The 24020-nt window shown below is 29.9% G+C and overlaps 5 protein-coding genes across 5 annotated transcripts; 1 reads left to right on the top strand and 4 right to left on the bottom strand.

Annotated features, from left to right (window-relative positions):
* Positions 1-649: 649 nt before the first annotated feature.
* Positions 650-4127, bottom strand: LOC134830041 (angiotensin-converting enzyme-like). Its single transcript, XM_063843391.1, has 5 exons — positions 4030-4127; positions 3686-3960; positions 1058-2493; positions 831-1003; positions 650-771 (listed from the first exon to the last, which is right to left on the bottom strand). Exons 2-5 carry the CDS (start codon positions 3944-3946, stop codon positions 752-754), a joined length of 1890 nt encoding a protein of 629 aa, XP_063699461.1. The 5' UTR covers positions 3947-3960; positions 4030-4127; the 3' UTR covers positions 650-751.
* Positions 4128-5811: 1684 nt separating this feature from the next.
* Positions 5812-7405, bottom strand: LOC134832624 (zinc finger protein 883-like). The gene is made up of 2 exons (XM_063846714.1): positions 7133-7405; positions 5812-7070 (listed from the first exon to the last, which is right to left on the bottom strand). The coding sequence occupies exons 1-2, from the start codon at positions 7403-7405 to the stop codon at positions 5826-5828; spliced, it is 1518 nt and encodes a 505-aa protein (XP_063702784.1). The 3' UTR covers positions 5812-5825.
* Positions 7406-8157: 752 nt separating this feature from the next.
* Positions 8158-9041, bottom strand: LOC134832623 (apolipoprotein D-like). Its single transcript, XM_063846713.1, has 2 exons — positions 8800-9041; positions 8158-8734 (listed from the first exon to the last, which is right to left on the bottom strand). The coding sequence occupies exons 1-2, from the start codon at positions 9039-9041 to the stop codon at positions 8263-8265; spliced, it is 714 nt and encodes a 237-aa protein (XP_063702783.1). The 3' UTR covers positions 8158-8262.
* Positions 9042-10296: 1255 nt separating this feature from the next.
* On the bottom strand, positions 10297-13116 carry LOC134829724 (very long-chain specific acyl-CoA dehydrogenase, mitochondrial). Its single transcript, XM_063842954.1, has 4 exons — positions 12972-13116; positions 12088-12502; positions 10733-11998; positions 10297-10666 (listed from the first exon to the last, which is right to left on the bottom strand). Exons 1-4 carry the CDS (start codon positions 13034-13036, stop codon positions 10529-10531), a joined length of 1884 nt encoding a protein of 627 aa, XP_063699024.1. The 5' UTR covers positions 13037-13116; the 3' UTR covers positions 10297-10528.
* A 1310-nt stretch (positions 13117-14426) lies between these two features.
* Positions 14427-17125, top strand: LOC134830404 (protein ref(2)P). Its single transcript, XM_063843876.1, has 4 exons — positions 14427-14840; positions 14981-15160; positions 15229-16614; positions 16678-17125. Exons 1-4 carry the CDS (start codon positions 14654-14656, stop codon positions 16815-16817), a joined length of 1893 nt encoding a protein of 630 aa, XP_063699946.1. The 5' UTR covers positions 14427-14653; the 3' UTR covers positions 16818-17125.
* The last annotated feature ends 6895 nt before the right edge of the window (positions 17126-24020 follow it).

Raw genomic sequence — 24020 nt, 5'->3', positions numbered from 1 at the left:
AAATTAAAAAATTTTCCAAAATAAAAAAAATTATTTGAAATTTCAAAAATTTGTTCAAAATGAATATAAGAATTCTTGAAAATGAAAAAATTTAAAATTAGTTGAAAATAATTAAAATTATAAATTAAATAAAATAAAATTAAAAACAAAAAAAAAATACTTTTGGAAATTAAAAAAAAATTTTTGAGAGTTTCTAAAAATGACCAAAAATTGATCTGACACTCAAAATAAAAAAAAAAATTTGGAAAATAAAAAAAAATTTTAAAATGAAAAAAATAATTTAAAATTCAAAAAAAAAAATTCTTAAAATAAATAAAAATTTTCTAAAAATGATCAAAACTTCTTCAAAAACCTCAAAAAAAATTTCATCTCATCTTACGCTAATTCACCTTTACATCTCTCGAATCGCGTCTGAATGAAGCATCTGTTAGAATTAACTTCACAAACACATTCAAACCTCGCTTGTAGCAAAATGGAGGTACATCCAGCACGTGTTCATCATAGCATGAAACCTCTCTTCTTTTACTCTGATTTTTACTCGCAGTTGGAAAATTAGCAATTAATCTCTCATTCGCTCACGAAACTCGAGGTGATTGTAATCGTTGTCGCAGGTTAAGATGCTGCGTACTGTACATAAACATTCTGCACAAAGCGATTTAAATACACTCGGGGGGCTTCCAAAGTCATGGGACAACACTTTATTCGGATTTTATCAAAAAATTCGTTCACAGTAAAAAAATATTTTTAAAAATTAAGCTGAACAAGCAAATTCTGAAAAGAAAAGTCAAAAATTAAAAAATATCGTTAAAAAATTGAAAAAAATTTCTTACTATCAGAAGGTCCCCATCCAATTGGAACATCATTCTCTTTGTTGTATTTGATCAAAAAGTCAGACAAAGGCTTGAAATACTCCAATAACGCTCCGGCATCCATTTGACGTTGTCCTGTAAGAACTTCCATCGCATCGGGCCATGGTTTGGATGATCCGAGTGACAACATTTCCCTAAAAAAAAATAATTTTTCATCAAAATTTCAGTTAAAAATCATAAAATCTTACTTCAACGCATTTCCAGCTTCCGCCGATTGATAAATATCGCAGTTATTCAGCGTTTTTTCGGCATCTCCAGGCACAAATTGTCCCGCTTTCTCACACAAAGCCTTATGGAATTGGAATTGCACGATATAAGAGACCAAATATCGCAAATATTCGACATCAGCTGAGACATGATACTTCGCCGGAGCATCCAAATCCTCTTCAGTTCTTGCCACAGGAGGTTCAATTCCCGAGAATTTGTGTCTCAACTCCCAAAACTTGCAATTATACTCTTCCGGTTTGATTTCTCCGCGGAAAATGCCCCAACGATATTTGTCAATTGTGTATGCAAAAGGCAAAAATACGAATTTAGCAAGTCCTGATTTGAAATATTGATTCACAAGTGCCTCCTGATCGGGTTCGTAGTTCTTCAAAAGCCCAATTTTGGTTAAATGTTTCGGCGAGGAGACACTCAAGCTCAAAACATCGCCAACAGCTTCGTGAAATCCGGGATTTGCGCCTTCGCGATAAACATAAGGTTGATGTTGGTATTGCAAATAGTACTGAATGTGTCCCAATTCGTGATGAACCGTGAAAAATTGATCCATTGTGACGCGAGTGCATTGTTTGATACGAACATCGTCTTTTTTGTAAAAGTCCCATGCACTGGCATGACAAACGAGATCCCGCCCATCGCTGGGTTTCTCCAAAACGGATTTCTCCCAAAAGATTTGCGGTAATTTCGTCATGTTCAGGCTTTGGAAAAACTCGTCGCCCATTTCGAACATTTTTACGGGGTTATATCCTTGTTTCTTCATCTCCTCGCTAACATCGAGTTGCGGTTTGCTCGGATACGGCGCTGTGATATCCATGATTTCATCCCATGTTTGACCCCACATGTTGCCCAATAAATGCATCGGAATCGCTCCATTTGGCTTCACGATGTCACTTCCGTAGTGCTTGACCAATTTGTGACGAACGTATCCGTGAAGTTGCTCGTAAAGAGGTCTCAATTGCTGAATGACGGCATCAACTTGCGCCTCAAAATCCGGGACTTCATATTCATCCAACCAAACTTCGGCGCCTGACTTGAAGCCATTCAGTTTCGCAGCTTCTTTGTTCAAGTCGACGTACTTTTGGAAATGTTCTCGCACGGGTTTGCCTGCTTTGTTGTACCATTCAAGCCAATAGTAACGGAGCTCAGCTTCGTCACGTGACGATCCGAGAATTTCAGTTAATTCGGGTTCTAATTGGAAATCACATTTTTTGCTGTCTTTGAAGGAACAGATGCGAACTTTGGCGTAATTTGATTCCATGTTCGAGATGGCATCCAACATTTCCTTGTATTGCTCCTCGGGTAATAAAGCGTAGTTGAGTTTTACGAGTTTCTTGAATTTGCGCTTCAAGTCCTCGTCTTTGAAGGATTTGTATGGATATTCTTTGAGTTTGATGCCAAGTTCCTGCAAAAAAAAAAAAATAATAAATTTTCATTGATAATAAAAAACGTGATGAATTTTTTTGTCATTTAATAGTTGTTAATTTGTGAGAAAAATTGACAATTTTTTTAAAATAAATTTAAAATTATTTTTTTTTTATTTTTTGCTTCTGAAGTTCAAAAGTTTTTTATTTTACCGAAATTTAGTTTTTTTTTTTAAGAAAATTAAAATGAATTTTATTTTTTTTTTTTTTTTTTTCATTTAATTATTATTTTTTTTTTTATTTTTTACTTCTGAAGTTTAAATATGATTTTACAGAAATTTAAAAATTTTCCAGAAAAATATTATTTGAAACTTATCATTTTTTTTTATTAATTATTAATTTAATTATATTTTTATATGTATTTTTTTTTTTAAAAATGTTCAAAAAATTCAAAGTTTTCGGTATTTTTTAATTTTTCAATAAAAATTAGAGCATATCAATAATTTATTATTTAATTTTTAAGCATTTTTATTATAATTTTTTAAAAAAATTTAAAGGTTTTTTTTTTTTTTTTTTTTTTGAAAGAAATCTGAATTTGAAAATCAATTTTTAAACTATCTCTCAAAAAAAAAAAATTATTTTTTTGAATTTAAAAAAAAATTTTTTTTTGAAAAATCGAAAATATAAATATTAAATTACTACAATTTTTTTTTTTGAATAATTTTTCATTAAAACTTTAAAATTTAAAAAATGAAAAAAAAAATTAAATTTGATATTTTTAATAAATTTTTAATTTGACACCATTTTTTTTTTTAATTTTAATGAAATTTCGTAATTTTTTTTTTTTTTTTTAAAATTAAAAAAAAAATTTTTTTTTTTTTTAAAATAAAATTTGATATTAAATCCAATTAAAAAAACATTTTTCTTAAAAAATTTCGAAATTTTAATGAAATTCGCAAAAAAATTGTCAAATTTTCTCACAAAATAGCACTTTAAGCCTTTTGTTGTTACTTTGTCTCTTGTACGACGTTACGCAACCGTACACAAGACAATCAAATAAATTCATTTTTATGCGTGATATAAGAACGATCATTGACATTGGCCGGCAATAATTATGCAAATTTCATGTTTACGATCATCGATCGATCGAACGAACGAATCAAGCAAAAACAAAAAAGAAATGAGATAAAAATCATAAAAAATCGGGTCAAAAACCCAATAATGCAAACTTACCTTTAAGAATTTCGCATGTTCCTCCGACATGCGATTCCTAACCTCCAAGTTGTGGTCCGTGATGTTGCTCGCATACGCCCATGACGCTTCTGTGAGTTTGTTGGTGCGTTCATTGAGGTCGTCGTTCAACGTTTTCATGTAATCCAATGCTTCGAGCTCCTTCTGGTCGATGGGCAAATCAACAGCTTTGGCGTTTACGCTCTCAAAGTGCAACGCAAAGAGGCATGTGACGACGGCAATTGTCACGAGAATCGCCTTCATCGTGATTTTTTTCGCTATTTTTTAAAGATTTTTAAGGAAATTTGTTATTTGAGAACTTTTTCAATGCAAAAAAAAAATCTTACCTCCGAACAAACAAGTTTCTGATAAAAACACAAAAATTAAATTCTAACTTTTCACAAGAACGTCTCGAACAAAACTGAGAAGATTTGCGAGTTTAGCACCGTTATTTATATGCAAGACCGGTATGACTTTGACTTAGTTGTATTGAGTTTTTGCGTCGTCGTTGTGATATTTTGCCGTACACGTCGAATGGCAATTCGAGCTTAGGTTGCTTGCGATTTGTTTGTGATAGTGCAGAGTATGGAATAAACAAACAAAAACAAAAAATGATCGGCAAATGAGTACAAGTACGAGTGATGCTCATTTTTTTCGTGGTTTTAGACATTTTCACTCGTTAATTAGGCGAGAATTCTTTTAAAAGTTGTCTTTTTTTAATTAAAATTTAGAAGATTTTGTCAATTTTTGTTATTTTTTGATGAATTTTGTCACTTTTGGTGAATTTTTAATTAAATTTTGACAAATTCCTTTAAAAAATTAATTTTTAAGAAACTTCTCTTATTCAATATTTACTTTTTTATATTTTGTATCATTTTTCTTTAATTGTTGTTTTTTTGTATAAATTATTATTACTTCATTTTTGAAAAACTCATGTCTCTGAAAGAGAAAAAAGAATTTTAAAATTTTTTAATTTTCATATTTTTTAATGTTTAAGCTTAAGAGGCATCAAATTCGACATTCAAAAAAATTTACGTATTTTTTACGTATTTTTTTACGTATTTTTTACGGATTTTTATTACGTATTTTTTACGGATTTTGATATTTATTTATATGCTTCAAATTTTCAAAAATGTGTTTATGATAATTTTTTAAAATTTTTTTAAATTTAAATTTTTAATATTTTTTTATTTATTTTTATTTAAGAATAAAATCTTAAATTTATTCAAGAATAACAAAATTAAGAACAATTTTTATTAAAATTTGACAGTCTCTTATAAAAAAAAAAGTTGATTTAAAGACTTTTTTTTTATTTAATTTTTAAAATTTTAGAAAAATTCTAAATAAATTGAAGCATTTTTGACAAAATTTGAAAGTTTTTTTTAAAATAATTTTTCTAAAAACTTTTTTAAATTAAAAAAATTTGCTGAAAAAATATGAAAATTCTATATCAAGAATCTTAAATTTGTTCTTTTTGATAACTTTTTAGTTTTAATTCATCGAATCGTTATTTTTGTTAATTTTGATAATTTTGAAGCCCTTTTTCGAATTTTTTCATCTCCTAAAACAGAAACAATGAAGTTCATTTGATGAATTTTCAAAAATTTTCTTATCATTCTGTAAAAATTTGTTAAAATATTCGATTTTGGACAAAAAAATCAATTTTCTGTAAAATTTCGACTTTGAAGATGCGGGAAATGTGAAATTATTCAAAATAAATGAAAATGCTTTAAATTTTCAAATTATTATGATTTTTTAATTAAACATTTTGAAATATTAAAAGATTTAAAAAAAAATGAAATAAAAATTCAAATGAAAAAAGAAAAATTTTTGTGAAATGAATTTTTTCATTTTTTTTTTATTTTTGTTTTTCATTCTAAAAATCTTTTATATTTCCATTTTTAATAATATTTTCAAAATAATTTTAAAAAATTGAAGTATTTTAATTTCTTTTGTATTATTTCACATTTCCCGCGCCTTTTTTTAAACAATTTTCATAAAATTTTATATCTGAAGGCAAAATTTTGTATTTTTTCAATCGAGTTTTCACTAATTCATCATTCTTTACCTAATTTTTTTCCAATTTATTAAAATTTTTGATGAAATTTTAAAAAAATTCAATTTTTATCTTCTTTCTAATAATTCATTTATTCAAATTCCTCGGCGAAACTCCTTCAATTGTTACAACTGGCTTCGTCACTAACGGAAATTTCCCACATTTATCTTTGTGACTTCTCCGATGCGCCTTCAAATTACTTATACAGCTAAATCTTTGCCCGCATTTGCACATGAATCTTTTGACGCCCGTGTGAACAGACTCGTGCGTTAACAAACTCTCGCGATGCCCAAAACTTTTCTCACATTTGTCGCATTTATACGGCTTTTCTCCCGTGTGTTTTCTCGCATGGATTTTCACTTGTCCCGCCGTTCGAAACGTTTGTCCGCAATATTGACACACGAATTTAAGTTCGCCCGTATGAACTGTCTTATGCGTCTTCAAACTGCCGGCGGAATGGTAACCTTTGTTGCAAATATCACAGACATAAACGGGTTTCGTGCCGCAATTCGAACGTTCGTGATCCGTGAGAATCGTTCGTGAGGAGAAACTTCGCTTGCATTTGCTGCAAATGTGACTTTTCGGGTCTTTGGGAGTATTTTCGGGGATATTTTGAGTAACGGGCTTGATGGAATGTTGAATTTTTTGCAGTACGGTGTCTTTGAGATGAATGTTATGCTCTTTTCGTAAGTGATTTATCATGATTTTTGAACTTTTGTAGATTTTCGGACATAATTGGCATGCAAATGAGCTCTCTTCGACACTAACATAGGATGAAATTTCACTTTTTACGTCATTTTCTGCCTCATTCACCATTGAAACGTCGTCATTTTGGACAATTATCGCATCCTCATCGTTTGTGTCGTAGTTGTCAGTTACAATAAAGGTAATTTGCTCATCCGGATCGTCTCCTTCGACAAAACTCATGAGAGCAGTTGACATCAAAGTGATTGTTTCCGACGAAATTTCATCATTCGAGCTCGTTTCCATCGTTTTTTGCTTCGAATTTCTCAATTTCTTGTCATTTTTTGTACTTTTTCGCTCAATAATCGTTGGAATTGGCAAATTTTTGGTCATGGGACGAGGCGCAATCTTCTTCACTTCCGAATATTTCTCCAAACCGCACGTATCGGGTCTCGTTCTTCGATGTTTCAACAAATTTCCGATGCAAGAAAAGGTTTTTTTGCACAATTGACACTCGTAGGGCTTAATTCCGGTATGAATCGACGAATGTGTGATCAAACTCTCGCGATATGCGAAACGTTTATTGCAAATTCCGCATCCAAAGGGTTTGTCGTTCGTGTGGGTTCGCTCGTGAATCTTCAATTGTCCCTAAAAAAATTCAAATTTTTTAATTTTTAGTTAAAAAAATTAAATTTTTATTAAAAAATTACTTTGCTTAAGAAACTTTTCCCACAAAAATCGCACAAAAACTTCTTTGAACCATCGTGCGAGATTTTATGTTGATTTAAACTGGCTTCCGTGAGATACCGACTTCCGCAATGGCAAACGTAATTCTTGATTTTGCCACAATCCGTTGCGAGATGATGTTCTAATTGGCTGCGAGACACGTAAATTGTTCCGCAACGACCACAGGAGAGAAGTTCTCGGGAGGATTCTTCTTGAATTGTGTCGAAATGCGTCTCAGAAGTGTTCGAAGACTTCATTTTGTGAGAAAATTTCAAAGTTCAATGTAGGTCACAACTCTTTGAAGACCTTTAACTCGTGAGAAAATCCATAAAATGAAAGATTTTTTGAAGAATTTCGTGTTTTTTCAATACTTTGTGTCTTTGTAAGAGAAAATTTTCAAGATTTCTTTAATTTCCAATAATTTTAAGATAATTTTCTTTGATAATTTGATGAGATTGACGAAAAATTGATTCTATTTGTTTATTTACCTTTGAGAATTGTTAAGTTCGTCACTTTTTAAACAGCTTTTAGTTTCAGTACCAAATTAAAATTAATTTTTTTAAATATTTTTTATAAGTTTTTTATAGTGTTTGTATCTAAAAATAATAGAAGAACTTCAAATTATTATGAATTTTTAAATTAAAATGTATATTTAAGTCAAAAATTCAAATTTTCATTGAAAAAAATTTTTTTTTACAAAATATACGTCAAATGCTAATTCGAATCAAATCAAATGTCACAAAAATGAGACGAATGAAATTGATAAATCCTTATCTGGCCCTAAAATAGATTTTTTCCCTCCATTTTTCCCGTTATTTAACAAAAAAAGTAAAATTTTATAGATTTTTTGTTTAAATTAAAAAGCAATAAATCCAATTAAATGCTTGTCGCGTGTTCGAAAAATTTAAATATTTGATAGACATTGAGGCAACTGCATTAGTAAAACAAACAAATAACGGAAATCTAATTTTAAAATAAATAATAAAAAAGTTTATTTGACTTTCTCGTTAAAAGTTATTGGAAGTCGGTCAAAAAATAACTTATTTGCATAAAAATATTGTTAAATACTGTGAATGATCAAGTTCGTTGATCTCGATTTTTCGATGCTTCTAGATTATTCCTTTTTCTCGACTTTTTCGACGCTTTCTTTCGGAGGCGTTGCAACTTCTTCGACTTTTTTCACAACTTCTTCTTTCTTTTCTTCAATTTTCGTTGCAGATTTTCCTTCGCCTTCCTTTGTGAGTTCAGCTTCAAGTGGAGGAGGTAAACTTTCGCAATCCTTTTGATCGGTTTTCACGAAGAAAGTACGAGAAATGCGATATTTATCCAAAATTCCATAGGCTTGTTGCAAAGCGGGACCTCCGGCGTTACGTTCTCGCGTGAAAACCCACGCACTTTCGGTATGAGCAACAGGCCCGATGCGCGTGCAAGAGTAAATGACGGCAAAATTATCGTAATCTGTATCCAAAATTTGCAAGTTGGTATCGTAATTCACGGGGAACGATTGATAATGAACTTTGAAGACGCTATCGGGACCTTTTACGCTTCCTCCAACGACGCCCGAGACAATTCTTTGAACGTTGTTGCTGTTTTTTTGGGTAAATTTTTTATTAAATTTTAATTTTTTGATAAAAAAATCAAAAATACTTACAGACGACTTGTGTAAGCGTTATTCACCCATAATTTACCATCAGGGCGATATTCGTAAGTTACTTGAACGCATCGTGTTCCAACCTCAGAGACAGTAAAATATCGTTCGGATTCATACCAAGTGCCTAAAAAGCGAGTTTTGTTGAAATTTGGCATCGGTTCGTATTCCGGGCATCCTCCGAAGGAAGGAATTTGAGCGAATGTTGCTCCAATGAAACACAAAATTAAAAGATTTTTCAGCATTTTAACACTTTTGCAAGAAGACTGAACTCTAATCGAGCGATGTTGTCTCGTTTTATACGTTTTAACAGTGAATAACGGGATTTCTCGATGTGTTTTGGTCATTTCTTTCGTTTTGCGTCGTCGTCGTGTGATATGTTTATGATAAGCAGCACATTAATTCTAACGTCGTCGCCCATAAGTCGAAGGTTTATGCTAATTTATTGCTTGTTGATGTAAGAAATGTACCTACGGGATGCTGCGGGAATGGTAATTATTGTAAATTGATTAAAAAGAGGTGTCGGTAAGTACTTTGCATTTACATTAATTTAATATTTATCTTTCTTTTTAGGTTTCAAGATGTCTTGAATGGTTAAAGAAAATCTAAGAAATGTTGAAATATTGACGAAAAACTGACAAAATTTTACAATGAAGCATTCAAAGGAAAAAAAATGAAAAAAAAAAATCATCATCAAAAATCCATTTAATCCAAACCAAGCATACATATTTAATAATTTTCCTTCAAAAAAAAAATTGATTCAAAATATTTTTGAAGATCAACTGAAGAAAATGCCTCTTATTCTTCGAAAAAGTTGTAAAAAAGTTGTTTATTTTAACCAAAATTTCATAGATTTCAAAAATTTAACAAAAAAATTAAATTATTTTTTTTTTTTAATTTTTTAGTTTTTAGAAATATTTGTTTTAAAAATCATAAAACTTAAATTTTCTTATCAAAAATATTTTTTATTTAAATTAAAATTATTAATAAAAATTTTCAAAATTTTTTGACAGTTATTTTTTATTAATTTTTTTTTCTTTAATTTTTTTTTAATATTTTCAAATATATTTTAAAATAGCAAATCTCAAAGTACCTAGATAGTAAAAAAAATCAAAAATATTATTTAACGCTCAAAAATTGTAAAAATTTGGCATTTTGTATGAAAATAGTATTTTAAATTTTTTTTTTTTTATTTTATTTTTTTTTTTTGATTTTTTTATTTTTTTTTTTTTTGATCTTTTTGTCCCATGTCATGAAAAAAAAATGAAAATATCATCAAAATTGACAAAAAAAATTAATTTTTAAGAATTATTGTATTTAAAAAATTTATAAATTTAATATGAATTTTCTTCTTTAAAAATTTTTCAAAAAAAAAAAAAAAAAAATTTTCAAAACTTTTTTTTTATTTTTTTTTTTTTTTTTTTTAAAAATTTTTGAACTTTTTGATTTTCATTTGGAGTTAAACTTACCTTCTTAAAACATTTATTTTTAATGAAATTTTTCTAAAATATTTTCTCAATGTATACAAATATCGTTCATTTATTCATAAACTGCATAAGTTATACTTAAAATTTAACAAAAACTAACATAAAATTACTTTAAAATTTCAGTTCTGTTTAAAAAATTTAATGATAAGTAAAATTTTGATTGCAAATTGTCTAAAAAAAATCGAACAAAAAAGTGATGTCTTACTTCTTAAGTTTACTTTTAAACATTATTTCATTAACTACTTTTACACTCCCAATGGATTGTTTTGGACGACTCCTTGATTACTGCACACAGTTTTGGAAATTTGTGACATTTTGACGAAATTTTGAACGAAAAGTGGGCTGTTGATCTTTCGCAAGTTGGATTGAACACGATCAGAGGCCTAAAAAAAAAATTTTTTTTTAAATTTAATTTTTTTTAATTTTTAATAAATTTTGTCAAATCTTACCTCAACACACCACGCCTCAGTCATTGTTCGTTCGTGATCTGCCGAAGAAACGCCCACACGAAGACTATTGCTTGCACGCGACAAACACGAAGCCATTGCGTAAATGTCGATTGCTGAGTCCGCCAACAATTTCAAGAGGAATTGCTCGTCAACGATATTTTTGCCGTATTTAATAAGCAACGACTCGACCGTTCTACCGAAGTTTGTGATGCTTTCGGCGCACAATTTCGAGGCATCAGCGAGTTTTGGATCAACTAACCCTGTCATATCGAGTCCTCCGCCAATACCGACTGTACGCAATGCACGTTTCGAGGATTCCTTCATGATGAGTCCCAAATTAGCGGTTGGATTTTTAAAGGCGCGTTGCAATTCCTTCAAATGTGAACCAGCATATTGGATTCCCGTGAGAGCTACAAGCAATCGGAGAATGTCATTCGTACCCTCAAAGATCCGGAAAATACGGAGATCACGTAAAACACGTTCCAATCCAGCATCTTTCATGAATCCCATGCCGCCCATAATTTGAATTGCCTCGTCGCACACAAACCAAGCCGACTCAGATGCGAAAACTTTCGAAATTGCCGCTTCCAAATGGTAATCTTGACTTCCATTATCCATGTTGGCGGCAATCATGTAAGCCATACTTTGTGTCGCATATTGATGCATCGCCATACGAGCGAGTTTTTCTTGAATCGCGCCGAAATTTTCGATTTTCTTACCGAATTGGGTTCGTTGTGTCGCGTGTTCCGTCGCTTTTTGGATGCAAGCACGCATTGTGCCGCTCATTGTGGATCCCATACCAAAACGCCCGTTATTGAGGATTTGCATGGCAACTTTGAAGCCATTTCCAACTTCGCCAATGACATTTTCGACGGGTACTTTGACATCTTCGAAATAGACTTCAGCAGTATTCGAGCATTTGATGCCCATTTTGTTCTCGGGAGGACCGCTTGTGACGCCGCCAAATCCTCGTTCAACGATAAAAGCTGTGATTTTGTCTTTTTTGCCGCCCGTTTTTGGGTCATCGACTTCAGTTTGGGCGAAAACGGTGAAAATATCGGCAATTCCTCCATTGGAGATCCAAATTTTGCTGCCGTTTAAGATCCAATGTTTGCCATCGGGCGAAAGTACGGCACGAGTTTTGATCGAAGCAGCATCACTTCCTGATCCCGGTTCTGTCAGAGCAAAAGCGGCATAAACTTTACCCGTTGACACTTTAGGCAAATATTTTTCCTTTTGTTTTTCGTTGCCGAATAATAAAATGCCCTGCAGACGATAAGAAAGAGATTAGATTTGAACACGAGGAAGTCAAATTTTTTTTGACTGATAATTAAATCACGTTTTCTTATACGTACTTTGAATCCAATTGATTGATGTGCCCCCAAACAAATTCCAACGCCGAGATCGTTAGCGCCCAAAATTTCCGTCAAACGAGCGTATTGCGTGTTATTGCAACCCAAACCGCCATAACTTTCGGGAACTTGCAACGCAAACGCTCCCAAATCCCACAATCCGTCGAGAGTTTTTTGATCAATGTTCGCTGTGGCGTCATTTTTTACGGGATCATTCACTTCCGTGAAGAATTTCTCGACGGGATCGATGAAAGCAGCAACATACTCGATTTGTTCGGCATTCAAGGTATTCGGATAGGGGAAAAGTTGGGCTGTTTGTAACTCGCCACGGAAGATATTTGTGACAAACGACAAATTTTCACGCTTTTCCGCTTCCTTTGGCTTCGTTTGTGTTGCTGTCTGAGCACTTGCCAAGAATCTAAAAATAAAAAAACGAATTATTTTGACGCCGATAGAAATTTTGTTCAAAATAAGCATAAAATTTGTTCTAATTAATTCAAACCAAGCAAAAAAAATTTTTTTTATAATTTTTCTGAAGGTCAATAACCTTAAATCACAAAATTTTGACCTGTTGTCCTTTGAAAAATTTTTTAAAATTGGTCGAATTCGACAAAAACCTTGAAAAAACATTCACTTGCGTCGATGCATCATCGAGCAAATGCACACGTAATCAACTTTTATTTACAGAATTTATATTTAAAAGTCATCAAAACAAAAACAAATGTGACTCGAGTGTCTTGCAATGTGAAAAACAACAACAACAACGAGACACAAGAGAAGACGGTACAAAGTCCAAAGTTTGCACGAATTTTATTTTTTTAATCGGCATTGACACACTTTTTATACGGAAAAATTTAGAAATTAGGAGATGAAACAATTTTTATTACCTTTTTGATTCAAGGTGTTTGCAATTTCTCGCGTTACGAAGAACAATTTGAGTTGCTCGGAACATTTTCTACGACTTTTAATTGACTTAAAAACACGTAAAAATGATTTAATAAAAAACAAAATTGGATGCACGTCTGAGTTGGTTAAAGTGTGAAGTGAATATGAGAGGAACTCAGCTGAGTGATTTTTTTGTGATGAGAATTGAGAGCGGTTACATGAGAGAGATAAGACTTGAGCGCATTTTTAAGTTACATGATAAGAAATTTTTAAAAATTAAGAATTTGAAAAATAAATTAAAAATATTTTGAAAATTAAAAAAATAAAATAAAAATTTTTATGTTTCGTTGAAAAGTTGAAAATTAATTTAAAAATTTATTTTTAAATACTTTTAGTTAGTTCAAAAATTAAATTAAAGCAATTTTATAAGATATAAAAGAAATTTTCTTTAAATTATGAAATATTTGAAAAAAATTATACGTTAGATGGCGCTGTTTAGCTTTTTTTTTAAATGAACCTAGATGGCGCTTTTGAATCAATTTTCATACTTCAAAAGTAATATATTTGAATTCGATAAAACTTCAAAGGAAAATATATAGCGCTAAATTTCATTTATAATCTTTAAAGCTACATAGATGGCGCTGATTTAAAATTAAATAAAACTTTTTACTTAAAAATTGTTTAAAAAAAACTTTAAAGCCTTTAAATTTAAAAAAAAAGATCAAAATTTTAATTTTCTCCATCTCAAGCTTAAAATTATACAATAGATGGCGCTGATTAAAATAAAATGTAACTTTATGCTTGTTTAAATTCTTAAAAAACAAAAAAAAAATGAACAATTAAAAAAAAAATCAAAATTTGATATAAAAATTTTTTATTCAAAATTTGAAGTTTTTGAATTGTTCGATTTTCTAAAATCTAAAAGATTAATTTTTTATTTAAGAAAATAAATCAATTTATTTTCATTCAGCTTGAAAATTGAAAATTAAAAAAAAAACGTAAATAAAAAATGCGAAAGTTTATTTAAAAAAAAAATAAATTTTACACAAAATTTCGAATTTTAGTCTCAAATGTATCACATATTAACTTTTTTTTTTTGAAATTCAAAAAATTTGAGAAATTCTAAAAAAAATATTAAACAATTGTGAAGAAATTGTGAAAAACACAAAACTTCAAGTTTATTTTTTTTTTCATAAAATTATGAAATTCTTTATTTATTTTTTTTTTAAAGTTTTATATTCGCATAATAAAATTTTGCAAATAGCGAAAATTTCTTAAAAATTTTATTTTTTTTAACATCAAAAAATTATATTAAACAGACAGACCCACATTTCGCAAGTTTTTGTAACAAAACGCCCTTCTCTCTCATTTCTCTCTTTCGCAATTGGCTAATATTCCAGCGACTAAAGCTTCAACCAATCACAATCGAACCTGCTGTATTTTGTTTTTGTTTTTATGCAGTCGCGAATTTTCCTTCAAAAGTGTCGGATCATTCTCGTATTTCATCATCCAAGAAATTGTTAACTCAACATAATTTGTTCGATTCGATTCGTCATCAATTCTTCGTTCTTCGTATAAAAAGCACGTCACTAATCCAAAATTATTCATTTCTAAACCGAAACTCGTTGCGAGAACACTAAAGTTTTTTTTGAGAACAAAGAAAAAATAATTTTATCCGGTTACAATGTGTGATCAAACATTTAAAATTACAGTAATTTCCGCAAATGGACAAGACAAGAAGGAGAGTTTTTACTTTAACCACTTTGTCGACATGGTTTATCCTTCGTTGTCGCAACTGAAGACGAAACTTTTCACGAAATTCGGGGTTTCGGATGCGAATTTGCACAAAAACTACAAAATTTATTGGATCGGTGAGTCATTAAACTTTGTACGGGAAGCCATTCTATTGCGTTTTACTTTTTTTCCTTGTGTATATTTTAATTACACAATTTACGAATGTTATGAAATTCATCGAATTCACGAAATTTATGAATTTTTCTTGTGTTTTTAGATGAGGATGGCGATGAAATTAGCATTATCGACGACGATGACCTCAGAATTCTCGCGGATCGGCACCAAAAGTCGTCGCCTATTAAGCTGAATGTTCGTTCAATCGTCGAAAATGAGCAAGAAGAGGTAAAAATTGCGAAAGAACATGCAACAAAGGAAAATGCTGATTGTAACGCGAATGGTGAATATTAACCAGTTATTGTTACAAGGTCAAAAACTTAATTTTTTCCTTTTTTTCGTTATTTTTAGATGACGCTGACGATACTTTGCCTGCACATCCGGGCGTGATTTGCGATGGTTGCGATAACGGCATCTACGGATTTCGTTACAAGTGCGTTCAGTGTCCCGATTATGACTTGTGTCGTCGTTGCGAGGGTAAAATGATCCACGAAAATCACATGATGGTCCGAATTCCGATCGGAGCTGAGAGACTTCCTCGTAAAATCGATCGTGTTTTGAATTTGGGCGCCGCATTCGAGACTGTCGGTGAAAATATTCGCAAATTTAAGCATCAGGAGAGTCATCATCGACGCGAAGAAGAGAAACATCGACGCGAAGAGGAGAAACATCGTCGTGACGAGGAAAAACATCGACGTCACGAAGAGAAATGCAAACGTAAAGCGCATCGTCGATGCACTCGTGAAGCTCATCGTGCTTCAGCTGCGCCGCAAAACGGTTCAGGAGATGCAGAAACTCAACCAAGAGGTCCCGGATTCTTGTATCACGTCATGGATTACTTGAATTACATGATGAATCCCGACAATATAATGGAAAATTTGCATCAAGCATCGAATGCGACAGCGCCTCAGGCCGAAAATCAAACTCGCGGATGCCCGGCAATGAATTTGGGCTTTCCAATTCCCCCGTCATGCCCGCGATTTCAACCTGACAAAGCAACTGAGGCGAAAGAGAAGGCAGGAATTTCGCCAGAAGCAGCAACTGCTGCGGATTTTGAGAGTTTTCTCAAGACTTCCGTCGCAAATGCCGTTGCTTTGGGCACAGATGCGAATTCCATGACGACAAGTATTGGCGTTGCAGCGAAAGAAGTCGAAGTTCAAAAGGAAAATCCGGAAAAGGAAGCGGAAAAACCCGCAGAAAAGCCTGCAGAAGAAAATTTATTGGAAAAAATCCATGAAAAATTGCGCGAAATGGAACAAGATGTCGAAAAAGAACGTAAAAATCGCAGCAATTCTCCCACAATTTCGTACGCATCGGAAGACAGTGACGAAGGAAATGGAGAAAATGTTCGTGATTGGACCGTTTTGGATAACGAAGAGCCTGTTGAAGGCGCATCTGCTGTCGAAAATACGGAAACAACCCAAAAAGAGACGAAAAAAGTCGAAGATAAGGCAACATTGACGGAAAATTCATCAAGTGCTTCGTCATCGATGTTCAATAGTGCTCACGGAAACGGCGAAGAGCAAAAAGAAACGGAAAAACCGAAAAAACCTTTGACTTTTGCTGAAATGGGACAACAATTGAAAGCTCATATCGATGAATATCGCAATTTGGCAGTTCCCGTAGGACCTCCAGCTTCGACTTCAACTACTCCAATCAATCCAAACGCCACAGAATTCGTTCCCGGGCAATATCCTCATCCATATTCTGCTCCAAAACCGAAAGTTTATCATCCGAGTAAGTAAAATTTAAACAAAAAAAAAAATTTTATAAAAAAAAATTATTTTTTTTTATTTTTAGAACCCCATATCAACCATGCAATCCACACAATGGAAGCAATGGGCTTCTCTAACGATGGCGGATGGTTGACCAACTTGCTCGACACTGTCGATGGAAATATTCCGCGTGCATTGGATCTTTTGCAACCGCATCACAAGTGAACAGCGTTTGCTCAAAATGATTCCATTCATATTTTATCTCTTATAATTAATGTTTTATTGACACAAAAAGGGCTTTTATTGCACCTTTCAACGTAAAAAAAGCATATTTAACCCACAATACAATATACACAAGTTAATCAATTGAATTAGAAAATGGCTGAAAATTTTTTAGAGTTAAGGGAGTTTGAAGAGTGACCTTAAAGAAATTTATCTTTTAAGCGAAAATGAGGTATTGAGAAAAAAAATGAATTTATTCTCACATTTGGTAGTGAAAAGTAGTTCATAGCACAAAAAAAAAACAATAAAAAAAATATAAAATGTAACTTCAGTGTTTTGAGTGAAAGAAAAAAAATGGAAGAATTCAGAATTTTAGTGATAAAAATAATTTTTGAAGGCTCAAGAGTATTTAGAAAAGTAACTAAAAATTTATTCAATTTTTATATAAAAAGGATCTAAAAAGAGAAAAATTTTAAATGGTTTTAAAAGAAAAAGTAAGTACCTACACGTCGAAAAATTAAATTTTACCAAAAAAAAAATTAATTTTTGAAGGCTCAAAGTCGAATTTATTCTTTAAAAAATTAAAATTCTGAGTTAAAGTTCTATCGAAAGTATTTAGCAAAATAATTCAAAATAACCTAAAATTTATTCAATTTTTATCAAAAAAGTGTACAAAATTACTTTTTCTAAATTTTGTTTCCGATGTACAGGAGCCATTTACAGATGTTAGCGAAAAAAATTGATTAAAAAATTACTAAATTAAGCTAGTTAAAAAAATAATTTTTGTTTTGAAAATTTTTTTAAAGGATTTAAAATGTTAAAAAAAATTAAGTTGAAATCCTCTTAAAGGGCTCATGTACAGATTTTTTAAGCTAGATCACGGTTCTCCGTCTCAAAATGAAGGTTTTGATGTTAGAAACAAGCAAATTTTTTTAAAGGAGATTTAAAATTTAAAAAAAATTGATTAAAAAATTTAATTTAAAGGGCTCATAATTTTTCAAAATTAAGCTAAACGGTTCTCCGTCTCAAAATGAAGGTTTTGATGTTAGAAACAACTTTTGTTTTTGACGTTTTCTAAATTTTGCGTTTCCGATGTACAGGCGAAATAAAAATTTTGAAAAAAAAAATTAAAAAAAAAATTAAAGGATATTAAAAAATATTTTTATCCCAAAAAAAGAAAAAATTGCTTTGTGAGTGTAAGTTTTAATTAAAATTAAATTTTAATTCATTTCTTCTAAAAATAAAAAAATAAATAAAAATAAAAAAAAAATAAAAATTAAAAATATGTAATGAAAAGTTAAAAAAAAAAATTAAAGAAATTAAGTCAAAAAAATTAAAAATAATTTAAAAACAAGAAAAATTCATTCATCAACCGGCTTATCTTCCTCTCTTCTTTCACACAACAAATCTCTCTATTCACCACAAAAACTTCATTACTCGCAATTCATTCATCGCCTCGTCGTCGTACGTCGTACAGAGAAGCGATCGAGTCAGACAACAATTCCCACACACAAAATTGCATTACAAACTCACCTACGTTACGTCGTCTCTTCATTCACTCTTCGTTCGACTCGAGTTAGTCAGTTGCTTTTTGTTCGTTTATCTCAATGGACGTGTTTCTCGTTCCGTGTTTGCCGTGATCACTCTCGGTTGCTGTAACTAAAAACAAAATATTTCTTGTGTCTTTTTAACATTTAATTTTACATGCACATGTATGCAGCACGACACGTCCATAAATACGCGCACGAGTTTTTTTTTGCATTTCTTGTAATAAAATAACAATATTTTTGTGTAACATCTTTCTGTGAAAAATAAACTTTTTGACAAAAAATAAAATTCTTATTAAAAAATTAAAAATAATCAAAAAATATTCCCTAAAAATCACGAAAAAAAATTAAAAAACAGGTGAAATTAATTAAAATTGTGACCATTTGGTGAACAAATCCAACTTAAAAGCAAAAATAATAAAAACAAAAAAAAATTGTCTTGGAGTAACGAGAGTTACAAGAACGCCCATTCAAATAATAAATAATTTTTAAAAAATATTTTTTTTGTGTAGTTCAGAAGAAAAGTAAGCCAGCAGGTAAAAATTATCGAAAAAAAAATCATTTTTATGCAAATTTCTGGAGAGTTGTGGAGGCTTGAGGAATTCGTTTTGAAATAGTAATAAAAAATAAAGAAATAAAAAAGCGATATTTGAGAAGCAATTAAAGCTTTGAAGAAAAATAAAAGAAATGAAATAAAAGTGAAGTCAGAAAAAAATAATTAAAAATTCCGATAAAAGCACAAAAAATAAGAATTAATTAATTGTCATCAGAAAAAAATTGAGAAAAATAAAACAAGTGAACCAGTTTTGGTTAAAATAAACAACAAAAAAAGGAAAAATAAATAATTTTTTTGGATTAAATGTCATTGTGTGGTCTTTAAGTGCATATAAAGGATAAAAAATAAAATAAATGATGATTTCAGGTAAATATTTTAATTTTTTCATATTTTTTTTAGTTTAAAAATTCATTTAAATATTTAAAAAAAAATAATTTGAAAAAAATAATTTTTTAACTAAATAAAATTTATTTATTTTATATTATATTTTATAAATATTTTTATTTTATTAATTTATAAAAAATTATTTTAATTTAATTTCAAAAATTATTTTTTAATTTCTAATAATTTTTATTTTTAATAAAATTTAAAAAAATATTTTTTTAATTAAATAAAATATATTTTTAATTTCTAATAAAATTTAATTAAAATTAATTTTTTATTTAATTGAAAATAGTTAAAAAATTAAAAAATAAATAAAATATCTAAATAACAAATTAATTAAATTTTATAAATATTCGTTAATTTAAACTTAAAAAAAATAATTTTTTTATTTAAATATTTTTTTTTTTAAATTCATTTATTTATTTATTTTAAAAAATATTTACGATATTCAATCATCAAAAGGATGCCACAAGCCTCAATAAAATAAATAAAAAACAAATCAAAATAATATTTTAAAATTTAAAAACCCAAATGAACGCAAGAAATCAAAACATGTGTGTGCAAAAATTTTAATTGAATTTTATTCTTCATCGTAAAATTTAAAAGAGATAACAAAAAATAAATAAAACAAATTTCCGCATACACGAATTTGCCTATCAGAACATATTTCTAACGACTTTGCTTTATTTTCCATTCATCCATTTAGCCGATGAAGTCTGCAAACTGGAATTAGATGAAACTAAATTTATTTTCATAAATCACGAAACATTTTATTTTTGAAATTTTGCTCTAATTTTTGCCAGCATATGTTTGAAAAATATCAAAAAAGTACTTCCTCGAAGTGAATTTTCGCTTCTTATTATATTTTTGTCGCATCAAAAATTAAAAAACCTTCGCCGTGATCTCATATGTGTGATTACTCCGCGAAGATTATAATTTTATTTTTTTAACCGACGCATATTTCACTCTCATGAATATTCAACATTCATATCAATGAGTTGGGCAAATAAAATAAATATCAACACGAAACAAAAACAAGTCAAGCAACAAAACGATGCCGAAAAATAAACATAATTACACCTGTTACGGAATATTTATTTTTATTTATCGGCTCGAAGGTAGATCGATCGATCGACAAATTTTTTAACCGGATTCTCGCTCGTCGTGTTTTATCGATTTTTATTTTTTGTAGTTCAAGTAGCAGAAATTCCGCTATTTCTTGGAGATCGTCGCTTATTTGTTATGTTAGAAAACCTGAACGAGACGAAGATGAAAATGTAAAGAAGAACGAAGAGTTTAACAACAACAAATGTTACATCACAGTCGAGTTTGTGTACTTTTGTCTCGTTTTTTGTGTTGTACAACATGAAAAGATCGTCTTCAAGACATTTTTCTCTCTCAAAGCGACAACTCATAGATCATTGATCGCATTACTTTTACCTTAGTTGTAAATGCTAATGTTTGCTCTATGAGATGAAAACAGGTGAATTTTGCTTCTGAAGGAGCTTAAAAGATGAAAAAATTTAAAAATCTAAGAGTCTTAAAAAATTAAGACCTCTTGAAAAAAAATTTTTGAAAAATTTGGGGTCTTAAAATTTTTCTTTAGAGGTCTTAATTTTTTTAAGAAAAATCTCTTCAGAAAAATTTCATACCTACAAGGTAAAAAAATAAAAAATTTTTTAGCTGTCTTAAATATTTATCTTTAGGGGTTCTAAAATTTTCATTAGGAGTCTTAAATAATTTTTTTACGTCTCAAATTTTCCTTTGTTTTCAATTTAGAGTTCTCAAAATTTTGATTTTTTGAATTTGAGACCTCTAAAACAAAATTAGAGACCTTTAAATGATATTTTAAGACGTAAAAAAGAGAATTTAAGACCCCTAATGAAAATTTTAGGACCCCAAAAGATAAATATTTAATTAAGAGTTCTAAAATTTTTTATCAGACACTTTAAATTTTACCTTATAGGTATGAAATTTTTCTTTGGAGGTCCTAAATTAAAGAAAAAAATTAAGACCTCTAAAGAAAAATTTTAAGACCCCAAATTTTTCATTTAGGGTTTTAAAATTTTTCTTAAGAAGTTTAAAATTTTTGCTCAAAGAGATAAAATTTTCCTCAAGAGGTCTTAAATTAAAGAAAAAAATAAAAAATTTGAGACCCCTAAAAAATTGAGACCCCTAAAAAATTAAAGACCTCAAAAAGTAAATTTTCTCTTAAAAATCTAAAATTTATCTATTTTCAAACCACAGAATAGATCGACACAAATTCAAAAGAAGCAACAAAACACAAGAAAAACGATTTGTTTTGTCGTAAATCTCACTAAAAGACACAACGACGACAGAAATTTGTACAAAATTTGCTCATTTCTTGCATTTAAACTTCCCACGTGAGATTCGTAATGCAATTTTTAATGCATTTTTATTGCCAACTTCGATGTAACTTTTGCTGAATGACCTTTTTTCACAAAAAAAAAAATCGAAACTTTTACTTGTTTCATGTCAATATCCCTCCTGTAGCTATAAGGTCAAGTCACAGAATCCGCTTTGGCTCAAATTCAATAAAAAGAAGAACAAATAATAAAAAATCGAACAAACTGGACGACCTTGAATCGACAGTTGGATCGACACCAAATTGGTGTTAAATTTATGAGCGACACGTCTTTATTATCAAATTTCTGTGTTTTATTTATGGAAAAGTGAGTCATATAGTAAACAGTCGAACGCGTGATAATAATTTGTACAAATCGATTAGCGCTGATAAGAAACCAAATACTTCCGCGGAAACTTTTAAAATTCTCACGCTTACATAAAAAGATGGCAAATTGACGTTTTTTTTCTTACAATTACGCAATTGTAATTTGATTTTTATGGGCTTTTGTTCGACGAATGACTTAAAAATGTATGAAACTCACAAATTAACCGTAAAAGGGAATAAAAGAAAGAAAGCAAGTCGATAAGAAATTCGAACGGTTCATGGATGACATTTGAAGTAAAAGAGTTGAAAGAGTATTTTAAAAGGAAGATTAATGTCAATGCATTTTTTTAAAAGTTCAAAGTGCCGCTAAAAGCATTTCAGGTTTAAATTTAAAGGTTTGTGAAACATTTTTGGATATTTTTTATATATCGATGTCATTTTTGGATCTTTAATGAATTTTTTCGATAAAATTTAAAAAATATATTTTTTTTATAAAAAAAAAAAATTTAAATTTACCGCAATTTAGTAAGTTTTGATTATGAGGAATACTATAATGTAAAAAATTGTAATGAGGAGTATTAAAATGTAAAAAATTTGTAATGAGGAGTATAAAAATGTAAAAAATTTGTAATGAGGAGTATAAAAATGTAAAAATTTGTAATGAGGAGTATAAAAATGTAAAAATTTGTAATGAGGAGTATAAAAATGTAAAAAAATTGTAATGAGGAGTATAAAAATGTAAAAAATTTGCAATGAGGAGTATAAAAATGTAAGAAATTTGTAATGAGGAGTATAAAAATGTAAAATTTGTTCAATTTGAGGAGTAAGAAAATGTAAATCAATTACAAAATAATCCAAAACATCAAATTTCCTTCAGAACGAGTCCAATTTAATCCAATTTATTTCCTTCATAAATTTTTCTTTAATTTAACGATCAAAATTCTAATTTATAATCTTCGAATCTATTACTTATAAAATTTCATTAGTCCATAACTCAAAAGTTAGAAAGAATTTTAATAAAAAGCTCGTTTAAACGCCTTCTCTTGCCGTTCAACTGCGGTTGTAAAGCACTTCAAGCACTATAAATAACAACATTTGACACCGCCATCGCTTAGGTGTGGCATTCAATCCACTCAGCTCTCAACTCGAACAGACAGACAGCGACAAGACGTTGGCAAGACGCGATATTTAATTACATTTTACCTCACCTTGCCTTTTCTTTTTGATACGAAATTGCGTCTTGTAACTCCACGTGATATCAAATGTCAAGAGTGTCTTATCGCAACGATGTTCGAGTTATTAGAGCGATAAATTGTGACTGTTTTTCTTGAAATTGAATCTTTATTCATTGTCTCTGCGAGAAATATCAAATTTCTTAACACTTGACTCGACAACAAAAGCAAGACGAAACAGGAAAAGATTCAAATCTTCGCTGAAATTGAATTATGAACACTTTATTAGGTCAGTCTTGCCATATTTTTTGCGACGTGTGTTTAAAATTCGTACCTTATCATCCTCTAATAAATAAACATTTCGCTGAATTCGTAAATTATTTACATTCAAAACTTATCACGGCAATAAAAAACGAAATTAGTATGAAAAAAATTAATGGTGCGAGAAATTGACCGTCAATTTCGCATAAATTTTAAAATTTGCATATAAAGTTTTACAGTGTAACGAAAAAAAAAGTGCTGAGGTAATCCTTGCTGACCTTGAACTCAGAAAGACAGACATTGGTATTAAAGGAAGAAGAAAAACTGGCGCCAATCGTTTGGTGTTTGATGCTTCAGCATGACTGCGCATGAAAAATATCTTCTCGATTTTAGTTGGAATTAGTGTCATGCACGTCGAAGGATGTTTGCGTTTGAACATATGACCATTTGACATAATTTGCTAACATAAGTTTCTATAAAAATGGGAATTTATGACACGGATGCCAAGGAATTTTACATGAAATTGCTGCTAAATGAGAAAAAATGGGTCAATTGTGGGTTTTTGTGACGCCATGTAGTAAAAAAGACTCAAAA

The sequence above is a fragment of the Culicoides brevitarsis genome, chromosome 2, assembly GCF_036172545.1.
Source record: "Culicoides brevitarsis isolate CSIRO-B50_1 chromosome 2, AGI_CSIRO_Cbre_v1, whole genome shotgun sequence".
Taxonomy (NCBI): Eukaryota; Metazoa; Arthropoda; class Insecta; order Diptera; family Ceratopogonidae; genus Culicoides; species Culicoides brevitarsis.
Note: the sequence above shows the minus strand (reverse complement) of the source record. Positions and strands in the feature narration are given on the sequence as shown.